A 21,765-nucleotide genomic window follows, 5' to 3' on the forward strand; every position below is an offset into this window, starting at 1 on the left:
CCCTTTCTGCTCTCCCCACAGTGCCCGCGGCCCGTGGAGTCTGGCCGGGGCCTGGAGACAGAGCCCCGAGGACTTGGCGCCTTGGGCGGGGAGGCGGGGCAGGGGCCAGGCTGGTGGGCCTCGGGCTCGGGGGACTGGAGGGGTCCTTGGTCTGCCAGGGCCAGATCGGGGCGGCAGGCTGCAGGTCAGGCGATCCGGGCACGGAGAGATAGGAAGTATCGCCCGCCAACCCGGGAGACTGGGAGGTTTTGGAGGAGGTGCAAGGGTGATCGTGGGGCGGTGGGGGGGAGGGAGGCCGAGAAGGTACAAGCTCTGGAAGATGAAGTTTTTCAGACAAGGGTGTGAACAGAGAGGAGGGGAACCTCTGTCGTGCTTGGCGAGGAATACGTAGCTGTGGGCACGAATCTATTTGGCAGCTAGGGTCGTTTGTGTTTGAGAAGGGTCTCTGTTGAGATGTCAGACCCAAGACAGCTCATGGGAGGAGGAAAGAGGGCATAAGTGGAGAAATATCTAGGGCGTCATGGAGAGAGTGTGGCGGGGCCTCTTGGCCCTTTTCATGCAGCATCCCAGAATTCTTTCTACTTGAAAGATGTACAAGAGACATTGAAACTAACTTTTGGTCTCACTGTCTTGGGGTTGCTTGAACTGTTATATACTCTAGAAAATACTGTAGGGAGGAAGCTGTCCTTTGTAGCAGTGCTCTAGTGATACCAGAAGATACAAAGAGGGTTTTTCCCCACATTTTGTGAACAAATGATATAAAGAAAGGATATACAAGAGATAATAGTTCTATAAGTTGAGTAGAGAGAGTACTGAACTTAGAATCTGGAATTTTTGAGTTCTAGGCTGGGCTATGCTGTTTTCTAACTATGTATCTTGGGCCATAACAGTAAAGTCTAGATAAAACATCAGCCTTGTGTATCTGATTGAGTTATTATAAAGGATTAAGTATTTGTAAGAATTAATGTTGGGGGCTTCCCTGGTGGCGCAGTGGTTAAGAATCCGCCTGCCAACGCAGGGGACAGGGGTTCAATCCCTGGTCCGGGAAAATCCCGCATGTCACCTAGCAACGAAGCCCATGCGCCACAACTAATGAGCCTGCGCTCTGGAGCCCGCGAGCCACAACTACTGAAGCCCGCGCGCCTAGAGCCCGTGCTCCGCAACAAGAGAAGCCACCGCAATGAGAAGCCCGCGCACCGTAACGAAGAATAGCCGCTGCTCGCCGGAACTAGAGAAAGCCCGCGCACAGCAACGAAGACCCAACACAGCCAAAAATCAATATATAAAATAAATAAATTTATTTTTTAAAAAAAGAATTAATGTTGGTACAAGCACTTAGAAACTAAAGCATTTCTATAAATTACTTCTTGGGAGTCCTTTGTATTAGGTCAGAGATCTCAGAAATTAAATATTAGGGCATGAAAGAGGAGGACTTTAAGAAAGAGGGACTGAAGATGTGTTGACGAAAAGAGGGCTGTTTTGAAAATGGTGTTATGGAGGTGGGAGGTGGGGAGTAGTGGGGCCTGTGGAGAAGTATCAAAGGGATAGACACCTTGTTATGGGATAGGAAGTAAAAGGTAAATTGAAAATGTTCTCACCCGAAAGACTCCTGAAATTTATGAAAATATTTTTTAAAATTGTTTTTTAAATTAATTTATTTATTATTTATTTTTGGCTGCGTTGGGTCTTTGTTGCTGTGCGCGGGCTTTTCTCTAGTTGCGGCGAGCGGAAGCTACTCTTTGTTGCGGTGCGTGGGTTTCTTATCACGGTGGCTTCTCTTTGTTGGGGAGCCCGGGCTCTAGGCATGCCGGCTTCAGTAGTTGTGGCTTGCGGGCTCTAGAGCGCAGGCTCAGTAGTTGTGGTGCATGGGCTGAGCTGCTCCGCAGCATGTGGGATCTTCCCAGAACAGGGCTGGAACCCGTGTCCCCTGCATTGGCAGGCAGATTCTTAACCACTGCACCACCAGGGAAGTCCTAAAAAATATATCCTTGACTGTAAAAGTTTGTTGATAATTTTAGACTGGCACTTAGGAGGATTAGAACTTTTTTTAAAAAACTATTTTCTAATCTAGAAATATAGATATTTCTGATGATAACATCAGCTACCATTTACATAGGGCCTGGGATGAACCAGTCACCTCAATTAAGTGCTTTATTTATATTGTCAGGTTTTCAAATTATGGTGAAGTTGGTACCATTTTCCCCATTTTATTTATTTATTTTTTAAATTTATTTTTGGCCGTGTTGGGTCTGTTGCTGCATGCGGGCTTTCTCTAGTTGCGGCGAGCAGGGGCTACTCTTCGTTGTGGTGCGTGGACTTCTCATTGCGATGGCTTCTCTTGTTGCAGAGCACGGGCTCTAGGCGCGCGGGCTTCAGTAGTTGCGGCACGTGGGCTCAGTAGTTGTGGCTGGCGGGCTCTAGAGCACAGGCTCAGTAGTTGTGGCACATGGGCTTAGTTGCTCTGCAGCATGTGGGATCTTCCCGGGCCAGGGATCAAACCCGTGTCCCCTGCATCCGCGGGCGGATTCTTTTTTTTTTTTTTTTTTTAATTAATTAATTTATTGGCTGCGTTGGGTCTTCGTTGCTGCGCGCGGGCTTTCTCTAGTTGTGGCGAGCGGGGGCTACTCTTCGTTGCGGTGCGCGGGCTTCTCATTGCAGTGGTTTCTCTTGTTGCGGAGCACGGGCTCTAGGCACGCAGGCTTCAGTAGTTGTGGCATGTGAGCTCAGTATTTGTGGCTTGCGGGCTCTAGAGCTAGGACTCAGTAGTTGTGGCACACGGGCTTAGTTGCTCCGCGGCATGTGGGATCTTCCCGGACCAGGGCTCGAACCCATGTCTCCTTCATCGGCAGGCGGATTCTTAACCACTGCGCCACCGGGGAAGCCCCTTCCCCATTTTAGATATGAGGAAAATGGAGGTTGAAGACGTAACTTATGTAAATTCACACAACTTGTTAGTGGCATTTCAACCCAAATCTGTACAACTACAAGGCCTATACTCTTTCCACTATACCAACTTAATCTGTTTTTAATGTTGCAAAATGAAAATGATGTGTCATAGCCATTTTCTGTGTTGCTAGAATTCATCTTTGTAAAGTATATTGAATAGTTTAGAGAAAATTGATATATCAGTTTAAAAAATTATTTGGGGGACTTCCTTGGTGAAGCACTCTTAAGTCACCTGTTCTGATGATGCATGAACTAAGCTGTAAATTATTCTGTCTTTGGTGATTTTCCACAGAAGTTTGACATATGAAATGAGTTGAGAGCTTCCTTTTGTAGTAGAGAGATTTTTCTGATCCACAGAAAGCTTTTCCAAAGTGGGAACTGGAGGGATTGCAACTTTAAACCAAACTTTATCTATTTGTAAAAAGAAACTAGCATAAAATTTGTAAGTAATACCTAATGCATTTTAACAGCAATTTCAACTTCCTTCTTTTCAACTACTCATTGGTGTTCTTTTATCAGATGGGAACCAGATCAAAATTCCCTTTTCCTGCGCATCCTAACAGGCACTAGTGCCTTCTCTATATGTTCAGCACTGTGCGAGGCTCTCAGAGGAATCAAAAAGATCTATGCTCTCTATAAGTTCTCCCAGAGATCTTTAGCAGAAGTTCAAAGTCAGCCTAGTTTTGGGGTCTTTAGGACTCCTCTGAACAAAATTAATGCATTCTGGGCCTTTCCTCACTAAGATGCCTTGGACTGCTCCATCTAGTTCTGGGTCTTGGTTGGGGGGTATAACATTGTATTTGCTGTCTAGTGGAAAAGAACAGACCATGACAAATCTCGGAGTGTCAAGTGTGAGAGTGGAGCACAGTTAATAAGGAGATCCTTTGTCTCTGAGTTTTCCAGGTGGGAATCTAAGCCATTATGTCAGAAATATTACCTCCAAATTAGTCCTTAGCCTTCTACGTTGGTTTTTCCTGGTGGTGAGAGGAGGAACATGTATGTCAGAAACTGCTTGGGTTGCTTGTTTAAGATGTACTTTGCAGGGGCTCCCATCCCAGACCTACTGAATCAGACTCTCTGGGGACTCTCTCCTCTGCATTTTTACCAGGTACAGCCCAGGTACTTATTTGTGTTAAACACTGAGACCACTGTCTGTATGCAAGTTAATCTTTTAGTAAGACACTGTAAGTAGTTTGGGAGAGAAATAGCTTCCTGTCTCAGCCATAGTGTGTGCACATACAACCAAAAGAACTTAACAGAGATGTTCAAAGTGGCAAAGCTGCTGGTTTTTCTAAATCCCTGAAGCTGTTTGAATTGTTGGGGTGATTTTTTTTTTTGAGGCCCGTTTCTTTTTTCCCTTCCTTCTTCTTGGTGGGAAGAGGTATGTAGTAACTGAATTGGAGTCCTTTAAAATTTGTTTTAACTTTCAAAGATTTTAAAAACTCAGACCTTTGAGAATTTGAAGGATTTATTTTAACATATGACCTGATAGTGACCTTATTTTTTTATGTTGGCCACACCGTTTCTTCAACATTTCAGAATTGCAAATCATGGAGATACTTGCTTTTGGTGCTTCTTGGAAAAAAATAACAGAATTTGAGCCAAACCTAGGCTTTTTTACCCCACCACGTACCTCCATGGAGATAACGTGTGCACTCTTTATGGAATAATATCTATGCAGTGGGTCCTATAACATGAAAAGCATCCAAGATAATAAAGGAATCAGAGTTGTCTATTCAGATCAATACAACTCAGTATTTATAAAAACTTTACTCTGCCGTTTCCAAGGAAAAAAAAGCTACATACTGGGATGCTTTATTTCATAATTTCCATCCTTATTTAAAATGGGGATTGTGTTGTCCTGTCCTCTTTTTCTCTGCTCGTTCTACTTGAAGTAACCATAAATTAAAAATTTTTTGAAACAATAGGCCCCTAAGTATTTTCTAGGAGTTATTTTTAGACATTATGTGTTAAAAATAGCATTGTTATAAAGTATCCTTCCATAAACCTTCCCCATAAAAGGTGGGAAATTTAAAAGTTGTGCTTCTCACCTAAGTGTCCATCGACAGATGAATGGATAAAGAAGATGTGGCACATATATACAATGGAATATTACTCGGCCATAAAAAGAAACGAAATTGAGTTATTTGTAGTGAGATGGATGGACCTAGAGACTGTCATCTAAAAAAAAAGGTTCTGAAGAACCTAGGGGCAGGACAGGAATAAAGACGCAGATGTAGAGAATGGACTTGAGGACACGGGGAGGGGGAAGGGTAAGTTGGGACGAAGGGAGAGAGTGGCATGAACATATATACACTACCAAATGTAAAATAGATAGCTAGTGGGAAGCAGCAGCATAGCACAGGGAGATCAGCTCGGTGCTTTGTGACCACCTAGAGGGGTGGGATACGGAGGGTGGGAGGGAGACGCAAGAGGGAGGAGATATGGGGATATATGTGTATGTATAGCTGATTCACTTTGTTATAAAGCAGAAACTAACACACCGTTATAGAGCAATTATACTCCAATAAAGATGTTAAAAAATAAATAAATAAATAAAAGTTGTGCTTCTCATTGATAAAGTCTTTTTACATTAGAGCAGAGTTTGAAGTCTAGGATGAACTTGTGAGAAGTGTTGGGGTTAACTTGTGAAGTTTTAAATTTGTGTCATAATGTTGCATCTAGCCTGATGTAACTCATCTGCCAATTTCACTTGATTTTCTTTTAGAAGTAGTGCAGGGAAAATTGAGTCCCACGGGAGCTTTAACAGAGAGGCTTTCAGGAAAAATTCATAACCTATCTTTCAACACTGGTTCTCTTGGTGTACTTATTTGCTCCCTAGACCGTTAAGTTCCCCAAGGGCAAAGATTGTTTTTTTGTTTTTTAAAATCTTTCAACAAATGTGTTAGACGGTGTGAGGCAATAGGGCTGTTGGGTGAACAAAATCGAAGCAGTTCCTACCTTCAAGGAGCTTAGGGGATAGGGGCAAAGGGAGGGACAGGGGCAGGCATTGCTCAGAGAGTCATTTCCTTACACTTGCGTTACAGGCTATGAAGGAAGAGCAAGGATGCTGTGAGAGTTTGACCAGGGACTCTATGATCGCCTGATGGGAGTGACATTTAAACTGAGATCTGGAATATGGGTTAGGGATAAGGAGATAGGAGACTGAAGAGTACAGGGACATGTGAGTGTTCATGGTTGAGGGGCCAAAATGTACAAAAGCGTTGAGGCAGGAAGGACCTAGCACCCTCATGAAACTGAAAGAAGCAGAGTGACGGGGACATCACTAGTTGGAGGGAGAGTGGTACAAATGAAGCTGCAGAAGTAGTCTGTTTGGACCCTTTGAGGATGGAAAAGCCAGTTTAGTGAATCACAACCAGTGTTAAAAATAAAAACGAAATTGAATCACATAGAAAAAAAAAATCATATGTCAGAGCTAGTAAAGATAAGTATTGTTTCATAAAACTTGTGTTTCACATATATGGATGTATGTATATACTGGGTCATAAGGTATAATTTATCTTTCTGTGGGCTGGGGTTAAAAAGATGTTTTAAGCCACTGGCAGGTCCAGGTTGGCAATAGTAAGGGCTGTGGACTTTATTCTGAGGGTAACGAGAAACCACTGAAGGATTTTAAGCTGAAAGAGGTGTTCCAACTTGTCTTTTGAAAAGTTTTCCCAGGCTGCTATGTGGAGAGTAATCTGGAGAAGGGACAATAGTTAGATGGCAGATAGAGGAGTCCAGGTGAGAGATGATGGAGAGCATAAGTTCCACTAGAATGGAAGCTCCAAGAGGGCAAGGCTGTTTGTTCAATGTAGTATCCCAGCATCTAGAACAGTGCCTGGCCTGCAGCATATACCTTGTCAGTATTTGTTGAATGAATGCCTGACTTGGACTGTTGTAGTTATAGAGACGACAGAAAGTGGATTAATTGGACATAATATTCATGCCATAAAACTGAGAGGATTTGATGACTGATTGGATGTTGGGGGTGAGGAAGAGGAGATTCTGGCATGAGATGGGGAACCCTGGAGGAAGATCAGGTTTAAAGGTGAAGAGCATGTGTTCAGTCTTGTATGTGTAGAGATTAAAGTTGTCTATGAGATACTCAAGTGGAGACATTTAAGTTCGTAGTTGAAAATAATGCCTGCTTGACACAGAGCAGACAATTAATAAATCTTTGTTGAATAAGCAAATGCTGCTTGGCATATCCACGGTAGAAAGTTAGATTCTAACTTTTCTGATTATAGTAGTATTACTTAGAGGTAAAGGGACACTGTCAGATTGGGAGTTCTTGCTTTAGCCCCTCTGCTGTAATACTGATACCTCTTCTATAAGGCATGGAAATGTGCATTAGTTACAAAGTGTATTAGAAGAGGGAACCAAATAGGAACAAGTAACAGTAGTAGAATTTTTAAAAAAATTTTAATGTACCTTTTATTTTGAATGTGTTGAAAACTGGTTTTATTTTATCAATTCTATGACATTGTGGGCATTTATATAACTCAGTATTTTATCTATAATTATAATCACTTTGCTAGAAATTGGAAAGGGAAGTTGCCACATTTCATGCCAGTCATGTGAAATGTAAAGGAATATTACACTGTCACTTTGGAATTACTACTTCAGAAGGGTTTTCATGTGTATGTTCATTGTTTTGGTTTGTGTTGGTTTTTTTTAGTGATAAAAATAGTACATGCTTGTTGAAACAGTTCCAGCAAAACAAAAATACCTCCCTGTTCCACAAACGTATATGCACGCAATGGCTCTGTTCCTTACTCCTGAAAAATAACCAGTGTCCACTGTTGGGATGATGTTCTTCAATCAACAATTTTGATATGAAAGAAAGAATAGAAAATAATGTCTCAGATTTAAACCTCTATGAATTACTACTCTTTTCTTAGCATCTCTCAAGTCCTCCCACTTCTCTCTGTCCCTGTGGCTTCTTACCTTGTCCAGGTCACCATCCACTCTGATGACCCTGTTGTGGACTCCTCTCTGCACTTCCTCCCTGGCCCTGTAGTCTGTTCCTCTGTCAGTCAGAGTGCTATTTTAAAAACCCTCAGGGGATGGTTACTTCCCTGCTTAAAACTATTTGATGGCTCCCCACTGCCTTCAAATAAAATTCATTTTCCTGATCCTGCTGTATAAACCTGGGAATGATGTGGTTTCTTCTTACCTTTAACCTGCCTCATTCCATCACCCCCCCCCCACCCCCTGTCCCCTTGCCTATGAAGCTCTAGTCACCCTGGTTCCCTTTTAGTTCTTTGGTTAAGCCAAGCTATTGCCAATTTCAGGGCCTTATCTATTCGTTATTTTTATATATAAATTTATTTATTTATGTATTTATTTTTGGCTGTGTTGGGTCTTTGTTGCTGCATGAGGGCTTTCTCTAGTTGCGGCGAGCGAGAGCTACTCTTCCTTGCGGTGCGTGGGCTTCTGATTGTGGTGGCTTCTCTTGTGGAGCATGAGCTCTAGGCGCGCGGGCTTCAGTAGCGGCATGCAGGATCAGTAGCTGTGGCTCACGGGCTCTAGAGCGCAGGCTCAGTAGTTGTGGCTCGCAGGCTTAGTTGCTCCACGGCATGTGGGATCTTCACGGACCAGGGATTGAACCCGTGTCTCCTGCATTGGCAGGCAGACTCTTAACCACTAGGGAAGTCCAGGGCCTTTATCTATTCTATCTGAAGACTTCTATCCAGAAGACTGCACCCCTGTGTCTTCCCCCCAAGTTTCTAGTCTCAGCCTAAATACCATTGCCTCAGAGAAGCCTTCCCCCAATCACCCTATTGCAGATAGGTTCCCCACTCACTTGATTCACTTCCTTCTTAGCACTTATCACTAGATATACTTGTTTCTTTACCTGTTTATTGTCTGTCTCCCTCACTTGATTTTATTTATTTATTTTTAAATTTTTATTGGAGTATAATTGATGTACAATGTGTTAGTTTCAGGTTAGTACAGCAAAGTGAATCAGTTATGCATACACCCCCTCACTTGATTTTAAATTCCGTGAGGTCAAGGACTATGTATCTCTTCTTCCTGACTGTCTACCCACAGCTTGGTATATAGTAGGTGCTGGTAGCAGGGGAACTATCTGTCCTGCTTGCCAGGAACTGAGTTTCCCAGAATTCGGGACTTTCAGTGCTAAAACCAGGACAGTCCTAAGCAAACCAAGATGTTTGGTCACCCTAGATGGTAGTAATCACTTGCATTAGTTGTATTTGTGGAATGAATACGTGAAAAAGAGCTCAGCATGCTAATTAGCTATAAAAAACCTCTGAGGTTTATCCATTTGGGCTTTTATTCTCCTTTTCTGGGGTGCAGAATCTGTATCCCACTTTTGTGTGATCATGGGAGGTTTGATTAAAGAGATGAGATTTAATTTCCTTTAAGTAAGTAATTTCCTTTAAATAAGTTGTTTTATTACAGATTGATCCCGACATGGCATTGCAAAAAGTACACTGTGAATGATGGGGTGGGGGAATTAAATCCTAAGGTTTATGAGTCTTCACATATTGATGGATTAGGATTCTAATTTTAACCAGAATAATACTATTTTAATAAATACTACCTTAGTGCAATTAGACTTGCTTTATTTTAGGATCTGTTTTGGCTGTCTAGTTTATTGTTAAATATGGTTTTCAAGCAATGTTAATGAAACTGCTCTAGAAGCCAGATGTGGCATCCTACACAGTCATACCTATAGTGTGTTGGGCATTGGCATTACTCTCAGCAGATCTTTAGTTCAGCTTAAGTTTGATAAACCATGTGGGCACCCCACACAGCCATTCCATCCTAGAGCAATGCTGAGATAAGTAGGGGAGGTTTTCACTAGATGTGATGAAATACAGGGAGGATGGTGAGAGAGAACCACTGGACACACAGAAATGTCATCTCAACCAGTGTGGCACAGTGAAGTGGGCTAGCAGGAGAGAGCTGCAGATGGACCTACCCCTGTGCATGAATCAGTTTTAGATTGGCTTTTTTGAGTATTGGTGTTGGATAAATCAGCCCCTACAGGTAACAAATCTTGATGATCTCTTCATGTGTGGAGTGTTGGCAAGACCTTTCTGTTGCACGTTAGTGTGTCCAGCTGTATTTATGAGCCCTCAGAATATAAAGGACTTGGGCTTCCCTGGTGGCACAGTGGTTAAGAATCCGCCTGCCAATGCAGGGGACACGGGTTCGAGCCCTGGTCCGGGAAGGTCCCACATGCCGTGGAGCAACTAAGCCCGTGCGCCATAGCTACTGAGGCTGTGCTCTAGAGCCCGCGAGCCACAACTACTGAAGCCCGCGTGCCTAGAGCCCATGCTGCGCAACAAGAGAAGCCACTGCAATGAGAAGCCTGTGCACCGCAAAGAAGAGCAGCCCCTGCTCGCTGCAGCTAGAGAAAGGTCACCGCAACAACGAAGACCCAATGCAGCCAAAAATAATAAATAAATAAAATAAATAAATTTATTTAGAAAAAAAAAAGAATATAAAGGACTTAACTGTGAAGAGTAGCCTTGCCATGAGTTCCCCCAGTAACTTCCTATACAATTCTCAGCTTGTGGAAAGGGTATTTTTCACACTTTTTAAGAAGAAGGAAGAAGGTCTTTGCTGTCTCTGTACTATTGTTAATATGGTATTTAATGTAGTAGAAGAAGAAGGACTGGGCCTATCAGATGCAGTTGTTTGCTGATGGAGAGACATTTGTTAGGTTTTTAGTATAGAGTGGAATCTCTTTAACAGGAAGATGATACTAACTCGTTAACACTTTAGTTACAGTAACTTTTTTTTTTTTTAATTTGATGGAGGTTTTATTAAATCTGTGAGAGCCCTAAGAAGACATTTTTTAAAAAATTTATTTATTTATTTTATTTTTGGCTGTGTTGGGTCTTCGTTTCTGTGCGAGGGCCTTCTCTAGTTGCGGCAAGCGGGGGCCACTCTTCATCGTGGTGCGGGAACCTCTCACTATCGCGGCCTCTCGTTGCAGAGCACAGGCTCCAGACGCGCAGGCTCAGTAGTTGTGGCTCATGGGCCCAGTTGCTCCGCCGCATGTGGGATCTTCCCAGACCAGGGCTCGAACCCGTGTCCCCTGCATTGGTAGGCAGATTTTCAACCACTGCGCCACCAGAGAAGCCCTAGTTACAGTAACTTTTAATGGATATCTACTGCTTGTAATATATCTACTGCTTGTTTCAGGAAAGGATTTGATTGCTAGCATATCCAAATCCCTGTTATAATGAGTTGGTATTAAAACAGAATTCTAGTGCATTTGTGAACCTCAAAGGGTCAGGAAGTACACTACTTACCAGAAGTCTTTCTAATTTTTATAAATTTGCATGAAGGTAATTGGAAAAGAGATAATAGTAAAGGCCATACACAAATTACCATATAACCCAGCAGTACCACTCCTAGGTATTTATCCAAGTGAAATAAAAACTAATGTTTACACAAAAACCTGTACATGAACAAATAATTGCCCCAAGATGGAAACAACCCAAATGTTTTTCAACTGGCAGATGGATAAAGTGTGGTGTATCCACACAATGGAATACTACTTTGCAATAAAAAGAAACAAACTGCTGATACCTGTCCAATCTAAATGCATTATACTAATTGAGGAAACCAGATTCAAAAGACTACACACTATATGATTCCATTTATGTGATATTTTACAATAGGCAGATCTGTAGGGACAGAAAACAGGTATGTGATTGCCAGGGGATGGAGGGACAGATATGAAGAGCACTTACTTCCTGAAAAGGCTTCAGATCATAAACACTCTACTTTTTCATACCAAAATGGTAACTCCTATTGACCAGTGCAAATTACAGCAAAATTTGGGGGGATGATGGAACTGTCCTATATCTTGATTGTGTGAGTGGTTCAACTGTATGTATTTGTCAAACTCATAGAACCATCCATAAGAAAAGATAAAAGGTACTGTATGTAAATTACACCCTCAAGTTTTTAAAAGACTGTAAACACACAAACATTGCTGTAATTTGCATTTGGTCAATAGGAGTTACCATTTTGGTGTGGAAAAAGTAGAGTGTTCTTATGATCTGAAGTCTTTTCAGGAAGTTAGTATGCTAGCTCTGTCTAAAGAAATGAGAAGAGTAACATTTCGTTACTGCTTATGAAGAAGAAAGAGGTGGTGTCAGCTGTTAATCTGAGAAGGTCATTTTCTCATTCTGGCCAAGGAGGGTATACTCCTAAAATAGAAAGAGACTGGAAGAAGAAAACATTTTATAGCAGTCTGTTTTTAAAAAATTTGTCTTGGCACTTAACCTATAATTGTGTAGCACCAACATCATCAAGGAATAATACCACTAGTATTTATTAGTTATATTTTTCTCTCTTTTGGCCCAAGGGGAAAACGTAAACCATGATTGAAATAGGAGCTAGGATTTTATCTGCCCTAGTTTGAATCCTGGTTCTCTCCTGTACTAGCCGTATTACCTTGGGTGAGTTACTTAACCTCTCCTGCTCCTTAGTTTCTCTATCTTTAAATGGGGAAGATAACGATACTTACCTTAAGGCGGTTGTGAAGATTAAATGTTAGATGCTTAGAAAAGTACCTGGCATCTAGTAAGTACAATATAATTTTGGGCTCGTATTGATATTAGCAGAATGCAAGAGAGTAAGTATCCTTTTTTTGTGTTTTTGAGTGACTGGACTGAGTGGGGAGAAGTAACAGGAGAGGGAAACCATGTGAGAGAGCAAATCCTGGTTGTAGCCATGTCTTACTAAATGGCGTATCTCTTCTCCTTTAAGCTCCCTTAAATCACCAGGACAAGGCAGAGGTGGTGAATGGGAATATTTGGGTTGTCAAATTAGGATTCCCATGTAGAGGCCAGCATACTTACTGCTTGACCCTGGGTTCAGCACCAGAAATATACTTTTTTTTTTTTTCCTGGTTTAGGCATCCAAAATAAAAAATGACCTCAGAAATTTTTAGTTTGTCAGCTTTTTCAGAACAGCCCCACAAATGCCAATTTTACCATGAATTATAGATAATAAGAGGGTGCTCAGAGTATTAGCTATACCAATAAGAACAGGGAGCAAATTACCTTTGTAGACATGGTTCTTATCGTATCAATTGCTGAGAATCAGTACTTCTGTAACTTACAGAGGAAATTCGGGGGTAGCCTCCAGTTTAGTTTTCTAGTCACTTTTCCATTTCAGACATACATTTCCCATTAAGAGTGAGGGAACAGATTTTTTTTTGGCCGTGCCGTGCAGCTTGTGGGATCCTCGACCAGGGATCAGGGACCAGGGATCGAACCCGGGCCCCCTACAGTGAAAGATCAGAGTCCTAACCACTGAACAGCCAGGGAATTCCCGGGACAGACTTTGAAAGCATTTCTTTAGCACTTAGGAGTGCTGGCAGTCGGTCTGTTCATGTGACCAAAGTTCCCATGATGTCCTTCGATTGAAACCACAAAGAAGTAGAAGAGATCTAGAGAAGGTGGGCATTTTATTATTTTTGGATATATTTTCTCTGTGAACAAAACTCACATGGCTACTTTTGCCCTCTCAGGAGCTCTTGTCCCTGGCAAAGCGGAAACGAAGTGACTCTGAAGAGAAGGAGCCGCCTGTTAGTCAGCCTGCAGCCTCCTCAGACTCGGAGACGTCTAACAGTGATGATGAGGTGGGTGTGGAGGGCTAGGCCTCTGGGACTAATGAGTGTTTGAGGGTCCTGAGTTGGTGACTCCTGGCAGCCTCTTTTCCTTAAACTGAGACCTTCCTGCCTAAGATCTGTGAGAACTTCTTGGGGAAAGAAAATTGTGTATGGAAAGCTCTCGCATTGTGATGTTCTTTGTACCGCTAGTTACCTAGTGGGTACCTCTGCAGTGCATTCGTGGCCATTTTTAGTCTTTTATTTTCAGCCCTTTTGCAGAGGGAGCACAAGTTGTTAGTCACCATCTCTTATTTTTTGTCACCTTTTTATTCCCACTTTTATGTTAGAAAAGAAAGTCTATCAGTAATGCCTGATAACGTATTAGTGGGAAATACTTTAGCAAGATAAGAAGCTTTCTTTGGGTAGATGGAATCAACATCCCTCAGAGTAGTGGCATTAGCTTTTAATGAGAAACATCCAGCTGTTCATTGTTTAAGCCAAGGTGACTTTCCCAAACTGCTGCCCACCACCAAACAAGACCCTGAAAGATCCAGAACTTTAATGGAAGAGAGAGATTAGGGGAAAGGTCTTTGAAGCACTCCTACATGTCCCTCATTTGATTTAAAATACTTTTTTTCCCTTAGTAATTTCCTGGGGGGAGGCCGGATATCATCTCTCTGTTTAATCTCTTACCCTGCAGTCTAGGAAAATATTTTTAACAGTGTGCTAACAGTATTTTGTTTTAAAGTTCCTCTAAAGTGAAAAATGTCTTTTATTATAATGAAATTTAGTTAACAACTAGAACAGTATTTACCAGTGCCCTGCATATGCAAATTAGGAACGATTGCATTCTGATTGACTGTACTGATATTCTCTTAATCTTAAATAATTCAACAGACCTAAAAGTGCTTTGATAGCAAGAGGTAGTGAATGTGCAAGTTTTCTTCTTTTGTTTCATTTATTTTTCATGGAGGTACTATAATCCCTCTAAAATTGATAAAGTAACCCCATCTGCTTAGAAAAACAGTGGATTCTATGAAGTAATTTGCTTTGTTTTGTTTTTCTATTTTAAAAAAATGCAAAGATAATACAGGAAAATCTTGAAATAATTCCCTTTCCCACTATTCCTACATCAACTCCTTTCATTTTCCATGTTTCAGAAGTCAGCTGCTGTGGGATATTAAGTTTGAATCTGTGTTGTGTTTGGAATACCCTGTAACATGTTTATTGTCTTTGTACTTCCTTGAGATACAATCAATAACTATCCTTTGAAGCATTTTGTTTTCCATATTCCTGTCATTAAATCACTCCTAAGTATGCAGTTGCTGTAGGGATTCCCTTCATCCTTTTGAGCTGCTTCTACCAGAAGGTCAACGTATGTATCAACTGCACAGCATTAGAGGAGCCCAAAACTTGTGCTAGGGTAGATCCAGCGTCCGTAAAAATATTTACAGCTTAGGATTCCCTTTGTCACTCGCAGCTACTTAACCAAGTCTGAGAGTCTTCACCTTAGAATGCTACCAGCTACTTATGTACTTATTGGAGAAAAAGCTGACAGGCAAGCTGTACCCTGTCTAGTGGGGATTGAGATTGAGAGTTTGCGTAACTTTCCCCCCAAGGTTCTTAGCTCTTGCTGCTGCCTCCAAGTCCCAGCCCCCTGGCCCACTGGCTTCTGGCAGCTCTACTCTAGTCCCTCCTCACCCTGCACTGGGAATAGCAGTCTCTATATCATGGCCATTCTGAAAAGAGCCTGTTTTTTGGTCTGCATTATCACTTTCTGGCCTACGCTACTAGCTTAAGCACAGAGCACCCCAAAGTTAGGGTAAATACTTCATTATTTTGGACAATTAAGAAAATCCTTTTTTTAAAAATCCTACCAACCACTAGAGAACTCAGTGGTATTGTAAACTCAGATTTATGGCTGCCATAGAGATATTTTAGAGTGGGTAGGGGACTTCTGAGAGATCCTTAGAACAGTGTTTGAGACAGAGGCTCTTGTTATTTTTCCTCTCTCATAATGAATATTCATACATCTTTGTAGGTGAAACCCATATACTGAAATAATTTGCTATGTTTTCTAGTTTCTGCTATGGCTTTAATATCCTTATTACCTACGAACTAACCTTTTAGAAATTTGGTTGTTAAAATGGCAGTTCTCAGTCAGATGGAGCCTGCTTGTACTAGAAGCTACTCTGGAGTTTTTTCAAATACACCTCCCAACCCTTTTCCCCTCCCACATGACTCTTGTTTATTGTCATTAATGATGATGAATACAGGTAGAAAGAAGTATGTTGTTCTCCTCAGATTTGCTAGGACAGAAAACTAGTCAGGAACAACTGATTTAGGAGGTTAATGGCTAGTTTGTTTTAAGGAGAGACATGTACTGACTTTAGAGCAAGAAGATACCTAGCTAATTGATGGGGGTGGGGAGGGGGACACAGAGAAGTTATGAAAGTTTCCTATCCAGAAAAAAGTGGGTACATTGGTTATTAAGTATAAGGCTCAATTAGGGGGAATTCCTTGGTGGTCCAGTGGTTAGGACTCTGCGCTTTCATTGCCAAGGGCCCCGGTTCAATCCTTGGTCAGGGAACTAACATCCACAAGCTGTGCGGCATGGCAAAAAAAAAACAGCTTCAATTAAGGAGAGAATAGTAGATATCCTGTGTATTATTTTTGATGAGTGAATTATTCTCAGTCATATCTTAGGCATGTGAGAAGTAGAACTCTTTCTGTAAGGTTTACATTGACCAAGCCTGGGAAATTGGAAAGCACACCTCAGTGGTAGGTTATAATGCTGTGGTGTGGCATTTTGGTGCTGTCACTTCCTGTCCCTGAAAGCATTTGGTAAGAGAAGCCACCACCAAGGGTGCAGACAGGAGTGGCCGGGAAGAAAAATAACAGGGTTAGGAGGAGGAGAGCTAGCAGTGCTCATTCATGAGATTTAAAGTTTAAAAAAAAATGGCCAAAACAAAAAAGTCCATTTGTTAGGAGGAACAGAGTCCTAAATCGGGTACTTCAGAGTCCTTTTTAGAAACATGGTGAATCTCGTGGAAACAGATAGCTGCACCTAGATAAGAAATAAGAATAAAGCCTAGATTTTCCCTTGTTACCAGTAAAAATCATGTTATCAATAGATACCAAGAAAACCCTTTATTTGTTGTTCAGAATTGAATATAACTACATTAGACAAAGTAAGGACACAGCTGAATGATGTTCTATTGCCCTGTGCCTGAGCGAGAATGATTATTTTAAAAAGCTTCACGTACAGTCCTGTTTTCAACATTTTTGAGAAATAAAAACATTTGGCCCAGCCCTGTAGTTCAGCACTTGTCACCTGTTTTTTCTTCCCCAGAACTTCCTGGATACATTTTATGCTCCAGCTTACTACCTCTTCAGAGACTCTGGCCTCTTCTTGCTTTTCCCCCCATTCCATTTTTTTCTACTTTCTTTCTTTCTGAAGCTTCTTCTCTTTCTCTCTTATCCCATTTAATCTTTTGAGCGCTCCCACTTTGATCTAGTTGCACTCCTATTCCCACTATGTTATCGCTTGCTGGCTCCAATATTTTTATTAATAGAACATTTTGAAAAAGGTACAACTTTTACTTAAAATTCATTTAGTAATAACTTTTCCAGGAAGTCGGCCTAGATACCCAAGAGCATTTTGTTGTTGCTTTACCATGCAGATAATACATAATCAGCACATACTGATAAAGGCCTTCACTGCTAAGCTAATATTTTCCTGTGTGTATATTCATTTAGTAAGGTTTTCATACACACAATACCTCTGGAAAAAGATGTTCCATATAGATGAAATATCCCAATACTAAAACTAAACTCTTGAAAGTTTAAAATATAAAACCACTATATTTGAAAAATTTTTTGATATTGTTATATATAGTTTTTTAAACTGATTTAGTCATGATTATGAATGACAGTTCTTATACTGTGAAATAATGACTTCCAAAATACCAAGCTCTGTGGTGCTGGTTTTTATCTTTCCTTTCTCCCCCAGTACCGAAGGTAAGCAGTGGCCATTGTTCTCATCTCCTAGTAATCTGCTCTACTTCCACCTTCCTGTGTCTCTGATCTGCTCCGGGGTTAGGAAACCAGGGGGCCCCATAGAGTTTAGGTTGGAATACTCTGCTTTGGTACTTGAATTTAACAATAGCTATTTGAATTTCTCATAAGCGTTTTTTTTTTTAAATAAGTTTATGTATGTATGTATTTATTTATTTATTTATGGCTGTGTTGGGTCTTTGTTGCTGCACGCGGGCATTCTCTAGTTGTGGCGAACGCGGGCTACTCTTCGTTGCGGTGCACGGGCTTCTCATTGCGGTGGCGTCTCTTGTTGAGGAGCACAGGCTCTAGGCGCCTGGGCTTCAGTAGTTGTGGCACACGGGCTTCAGTAGTTGTGGCTCGCGGGCTCAGTAGTTGTGGCTTGCAGGCTCTAGAGCACAGGCTTAGTAGTTGTGGCGCATGTGTTTAGTTCCTCCGTGGCATGTGGGATCTTCCTGGACCTGGGCTTCAACCCGTGTCCCCTGCATTGGCAGGCAGATTCTTAACCACTGCTCCACCAGGGAAGTCCCCCTCTTTTTTTTTTTTAGCATGCTTCTCAGTTCTTGGCTATGTAGAGTACCATCCAGTAGCACCTCATTTATCTAGATACCTAAAATCTCATCACAAGAAAAATAAAGTGATTTTCATGGACCACTTGCTTAAACTGTGTACAACAAATTCTGACACTTCCTACCAAACAGTGCAGTGGAGTACTGATTATATTTTACATTTTTTTGGTATCATTTGTTTCACTTTTGTTTTTATCTCCATAACCAGACTATAAGTTTTTGTGATTGAGTGTAGGGATTCTCTGTGTTTTCCAGTTAAATATAAGTGATTGCTTGATTATAAGATACAGTAGTGCCCTTTGTACTTTGTTTGATTAATTACAAATAATTAATTTCTTTTAAGGGAAAAGAAAACTTAGCTATTCCTCATTGTTCTTCAGGCTGACATTTGCATATACTCTTCAACTTTGCTGACCCTTTTCTATCTTCAGTATCTTCACAGGGAAAAAATACCTAAATCAGGAACCATGCCCTCTCCACACACCTCTTTGTTGGCCACTGTTAAGATCTAGAATAATGACTACCGAATCCTTTTGACAAACACTTCAATTTAGTGTAACACTCAGTTCATATAGAATCCTACAACTTTAAAACTCCAAGGGGTCGTAGAGATCATTTAGATTCCCTTATTTCAGATAAGAAAACAGGCTCCCAGATGTTCTGGTTTCCTTTTTCCATCATACAATAGCACCCTCCATTTATATAGAACTTCATGGTTTCTAATGTGCTCTTAGCGTCTTTTATTCTGTCTCCTTTGAGTCTCACACTACCCTGATAGGTGGTCAAGGTGGTATTATTATTCCTACTTTACAGATAAGGAAGCAGTCTCAGGTTGAGGGCTTGGGCCTTTATTCCAGTTCTTTTAACCTCTAGTCCCATAGTTTATCACTAGCCCAGCTGTTCTTCTTGAACCCTACTTACCTCAGAGTATTTCATTTCACTGTAAATTCGTTTCAGGAGTAACTGGGCTGCAATGGTTTCTGCTGTGGGTCCTGAGACCTAGAATATGATCTTCCTTGTCCATTAGCGATAACCTCTCTGAAATGTTGAAGTTTCTTTGCTTTTCTGCCTCCAGGATAAAAGTACTCAGCATGTCAATGGCACCCAAGTCCAAGGCAACCACTCCCCACCCCATGTTCCTTCCTGTCTTTCAGCTGAATGCCAGGAAGGTCAGCTGCTTCCCAGAGTAGGGACCTGCTTATAACAACCCTTACACTCTCAGTCTGGCACAGGGTTATGTAGTACTTTCTAACCCTCCTTGTATCATTAGATAATTGCCGTCCATTAGAGTATCAGTTACAGCAGTGAGAGTCAAAGTGCTAATCTCTTTTAATTTATTAGTTAAGAAGACATCTTCCTTCTAGTCACTGTTTTAGGTTTTCATCACTGCATTATACGTAATACTTTCCTGGTGTTTTGTGTGAGCCTGCATGCATGTAGAATGCTTGAGAAAAGCAGGGTGTCAGTGTGTATTAGAGTCCTGACTGACAGTGGACCCTTTCCCTTTCCCACATTGTTTTTAAGCAGCTCTCCTTGGGGGATGCTCTGGCCTCTGTACTCAGATGCAGATCAGCAGGCACTCATTTTCTCATTCTTGCCTTCTGTGTGGTGCATTTTAGAGCACTTTTAAGGTCACAACAGAGCTTGCCTTTCAGTGAAGCCATAGTTCCCAAAACATATTAAGAAAAGCCAGGTCATTTCTTCTACTCTCTGATGGATGGGGAAAGCCTGAGAGCATCTCTTTAATCCTGTACTGTACTCTTTAGACTCCATTTACTACCACACTCTGGCAATGAAAGAATAAGTTTTCCTTCTGTCTTGGAGTCAACAGAATAAGGCTTTTGCAGGAATAGGTGAGCAATCTCTGGGCTAATGGCTGGGTTAAGATATTTCTATGCCAGTTTTGCCTACCACAAGTCTTGACCATCTCCTTTATGGTTTATTAGATTCTGTGATCTTGAGAGAAGAGGTACTGGGCAAATATTTAAAATATGTGCTCAGACCAAAAAAACACTCAGGAGCCTCTGGTTTACAGGAGTAAATGTAAAGTATTACAAATACGATCTACTCTGCAGGAAAAAAAATCTTTTGGGAAATTATCAGTACCCATTTGAGTCTCTTTCTCTATATTAAATAGGAGTAATGAGACTGGTCCCCATATTTTAAGTGATTATTTTATTTCCCTAAAACCCTGTCATATATAGTGAGTTTGGTTGTTTGCCATTGGCGTGACAGACTCTATTGAGTTAGCCTCATGGGAGGTGAGGCACCTTTGTCATCTCATTTCTTTTGAAAATTGTGTTGGAAGGAAAAAGACCAAGGTTCCCTTCCCACACTCAGGTTCAGCCAGGCAAGCCCTTGTTAAATTGAAACATTTTATTTCTTCTATTTTAACTCTTATCTTTTCTCTCTCCCCTCCAGGGGATAAGCATCATAGGCTATAGATGACAGTTGCTAAGCTTAGGCAATGGCAGATTGCAGCAGATAGACAGTGGAAGGATAAGGAAACCAGATAGCTTTCTAGCACCTCCTGAATTGGATTCGCCTGTGTGACTTCACATTTAAGCCTTTTTTTTACTCTCATACACAATCCCCCTTTTCCCCCCCACCCTGGAAGTTCAGAATTTGGCTCTGTTGCAGGTGAGAAATCCAAATCTGTAGGTGAAAATAGATCTAGCCACTCTTAACACACATGTGACCCTGGTAGCTCACCCTTTATGCTCTCAGCCTTTTCATATTCCCATTAGGTAGAAGTACAAAGGGACTTCTTTGTACAGAGAAGGGATTTCTGTACAAAGAAGTACAAAACGATACCCTGTTTAGAAGAGATGGGTCATGCTCATTTTCATAACCAACCAATAAATTCTATTATGTGCATACTTGTGCTATTTCCTGTAAACAAAGCCAATGCAAAAGATGCTTTATACATTATTGCCTCTAGTAATATCTGTATTCTCAGCATAGGAAGTTGATATATTTTAGTGCAGTTAACTATGAAACTGAACACTTTGGCCTCTTTTGGATTCTTTCAAACTGACCTAAAAAGTATCTTTCTTGAATGATTAAGATTTCAAATGGTTGAAAAATCGCTTTTAGAAGAGAAGCATTAGGATTTCTTTCTAAATAGTGATCTAAGTGTTGAATTGTTAAAAGTTTGAGAAGTAAATTCACTTACAAAGAGAAGTGGCTGTTAATGTATATCACTTAATACATAAGTGGTATATTACTGAATATATCATTTATTCACTTAATATATCATTCTAGAACATGGAGCTGTTTTATTTTCACCTGTCCCTTCTTCCTAGCTCCTGAGTACAAAAATAAAGTGGCAATTAAAATAACTAAGAGTAAATTAAAATAAAAAATCAGAAGATTAAAATAGTGCCCTTTCACAATATTTTATCAACGTAAATTAACAGACTGTAGTTCTTAAAAGTAGCTCACCTGGAACATTTCTAAGTTGGAAACCTCATCAGAACTATCCCTCCACCCAACACCCCCAAAAAAACTCCAAAATAAATTTACTTCTGATCTTGGCTATTGTGAGGTAGGAAGTAGATTTATGATCACATTATAATATGATCA

The 21,765-nt window shown here is 41.0% G+C and overlaps 1 protein-coding gene across 1 annotated transcript in view; it reads left to right on the forward strand.

Annotated features, from left to right (window-relative positions):
- Window positions 1-21,765, forward strand: part of RTF1 (RTF1 homolog, Paf1/RNA polymerase II complex component) — a 45,197-nt gene that overhangs the window by 336 nt on the left and 23,096 nt on the right. Inside the window, exon 2 of the mRNA XM_068549657.1 lies at window positions 13,475-13,585. Coding sequence (XP_068405758.1) covers window positions 13,475-13,585 — 111 coding nt within the window. The remainder of the gene's footprint in view (window positions 1-13,474; window positions 13,586-21,765) is intronic.

The sequence above is a fragment of the Eschrichtius robustus genome, chromosome 1, assembly GCF_028021215.1.
Source record: "Eschrichtius robustus isolate mEscRob2 chromosome 1, mEscRob2.pri, whole genome shotgun sequence".
Taxonomy (NCBI): Eukaryota; Metazoa; Chordata; class Mammalia; order Artiodactyla; family Eschrichtiidae; genus Eschrichtius; species Eschrichtius robustus.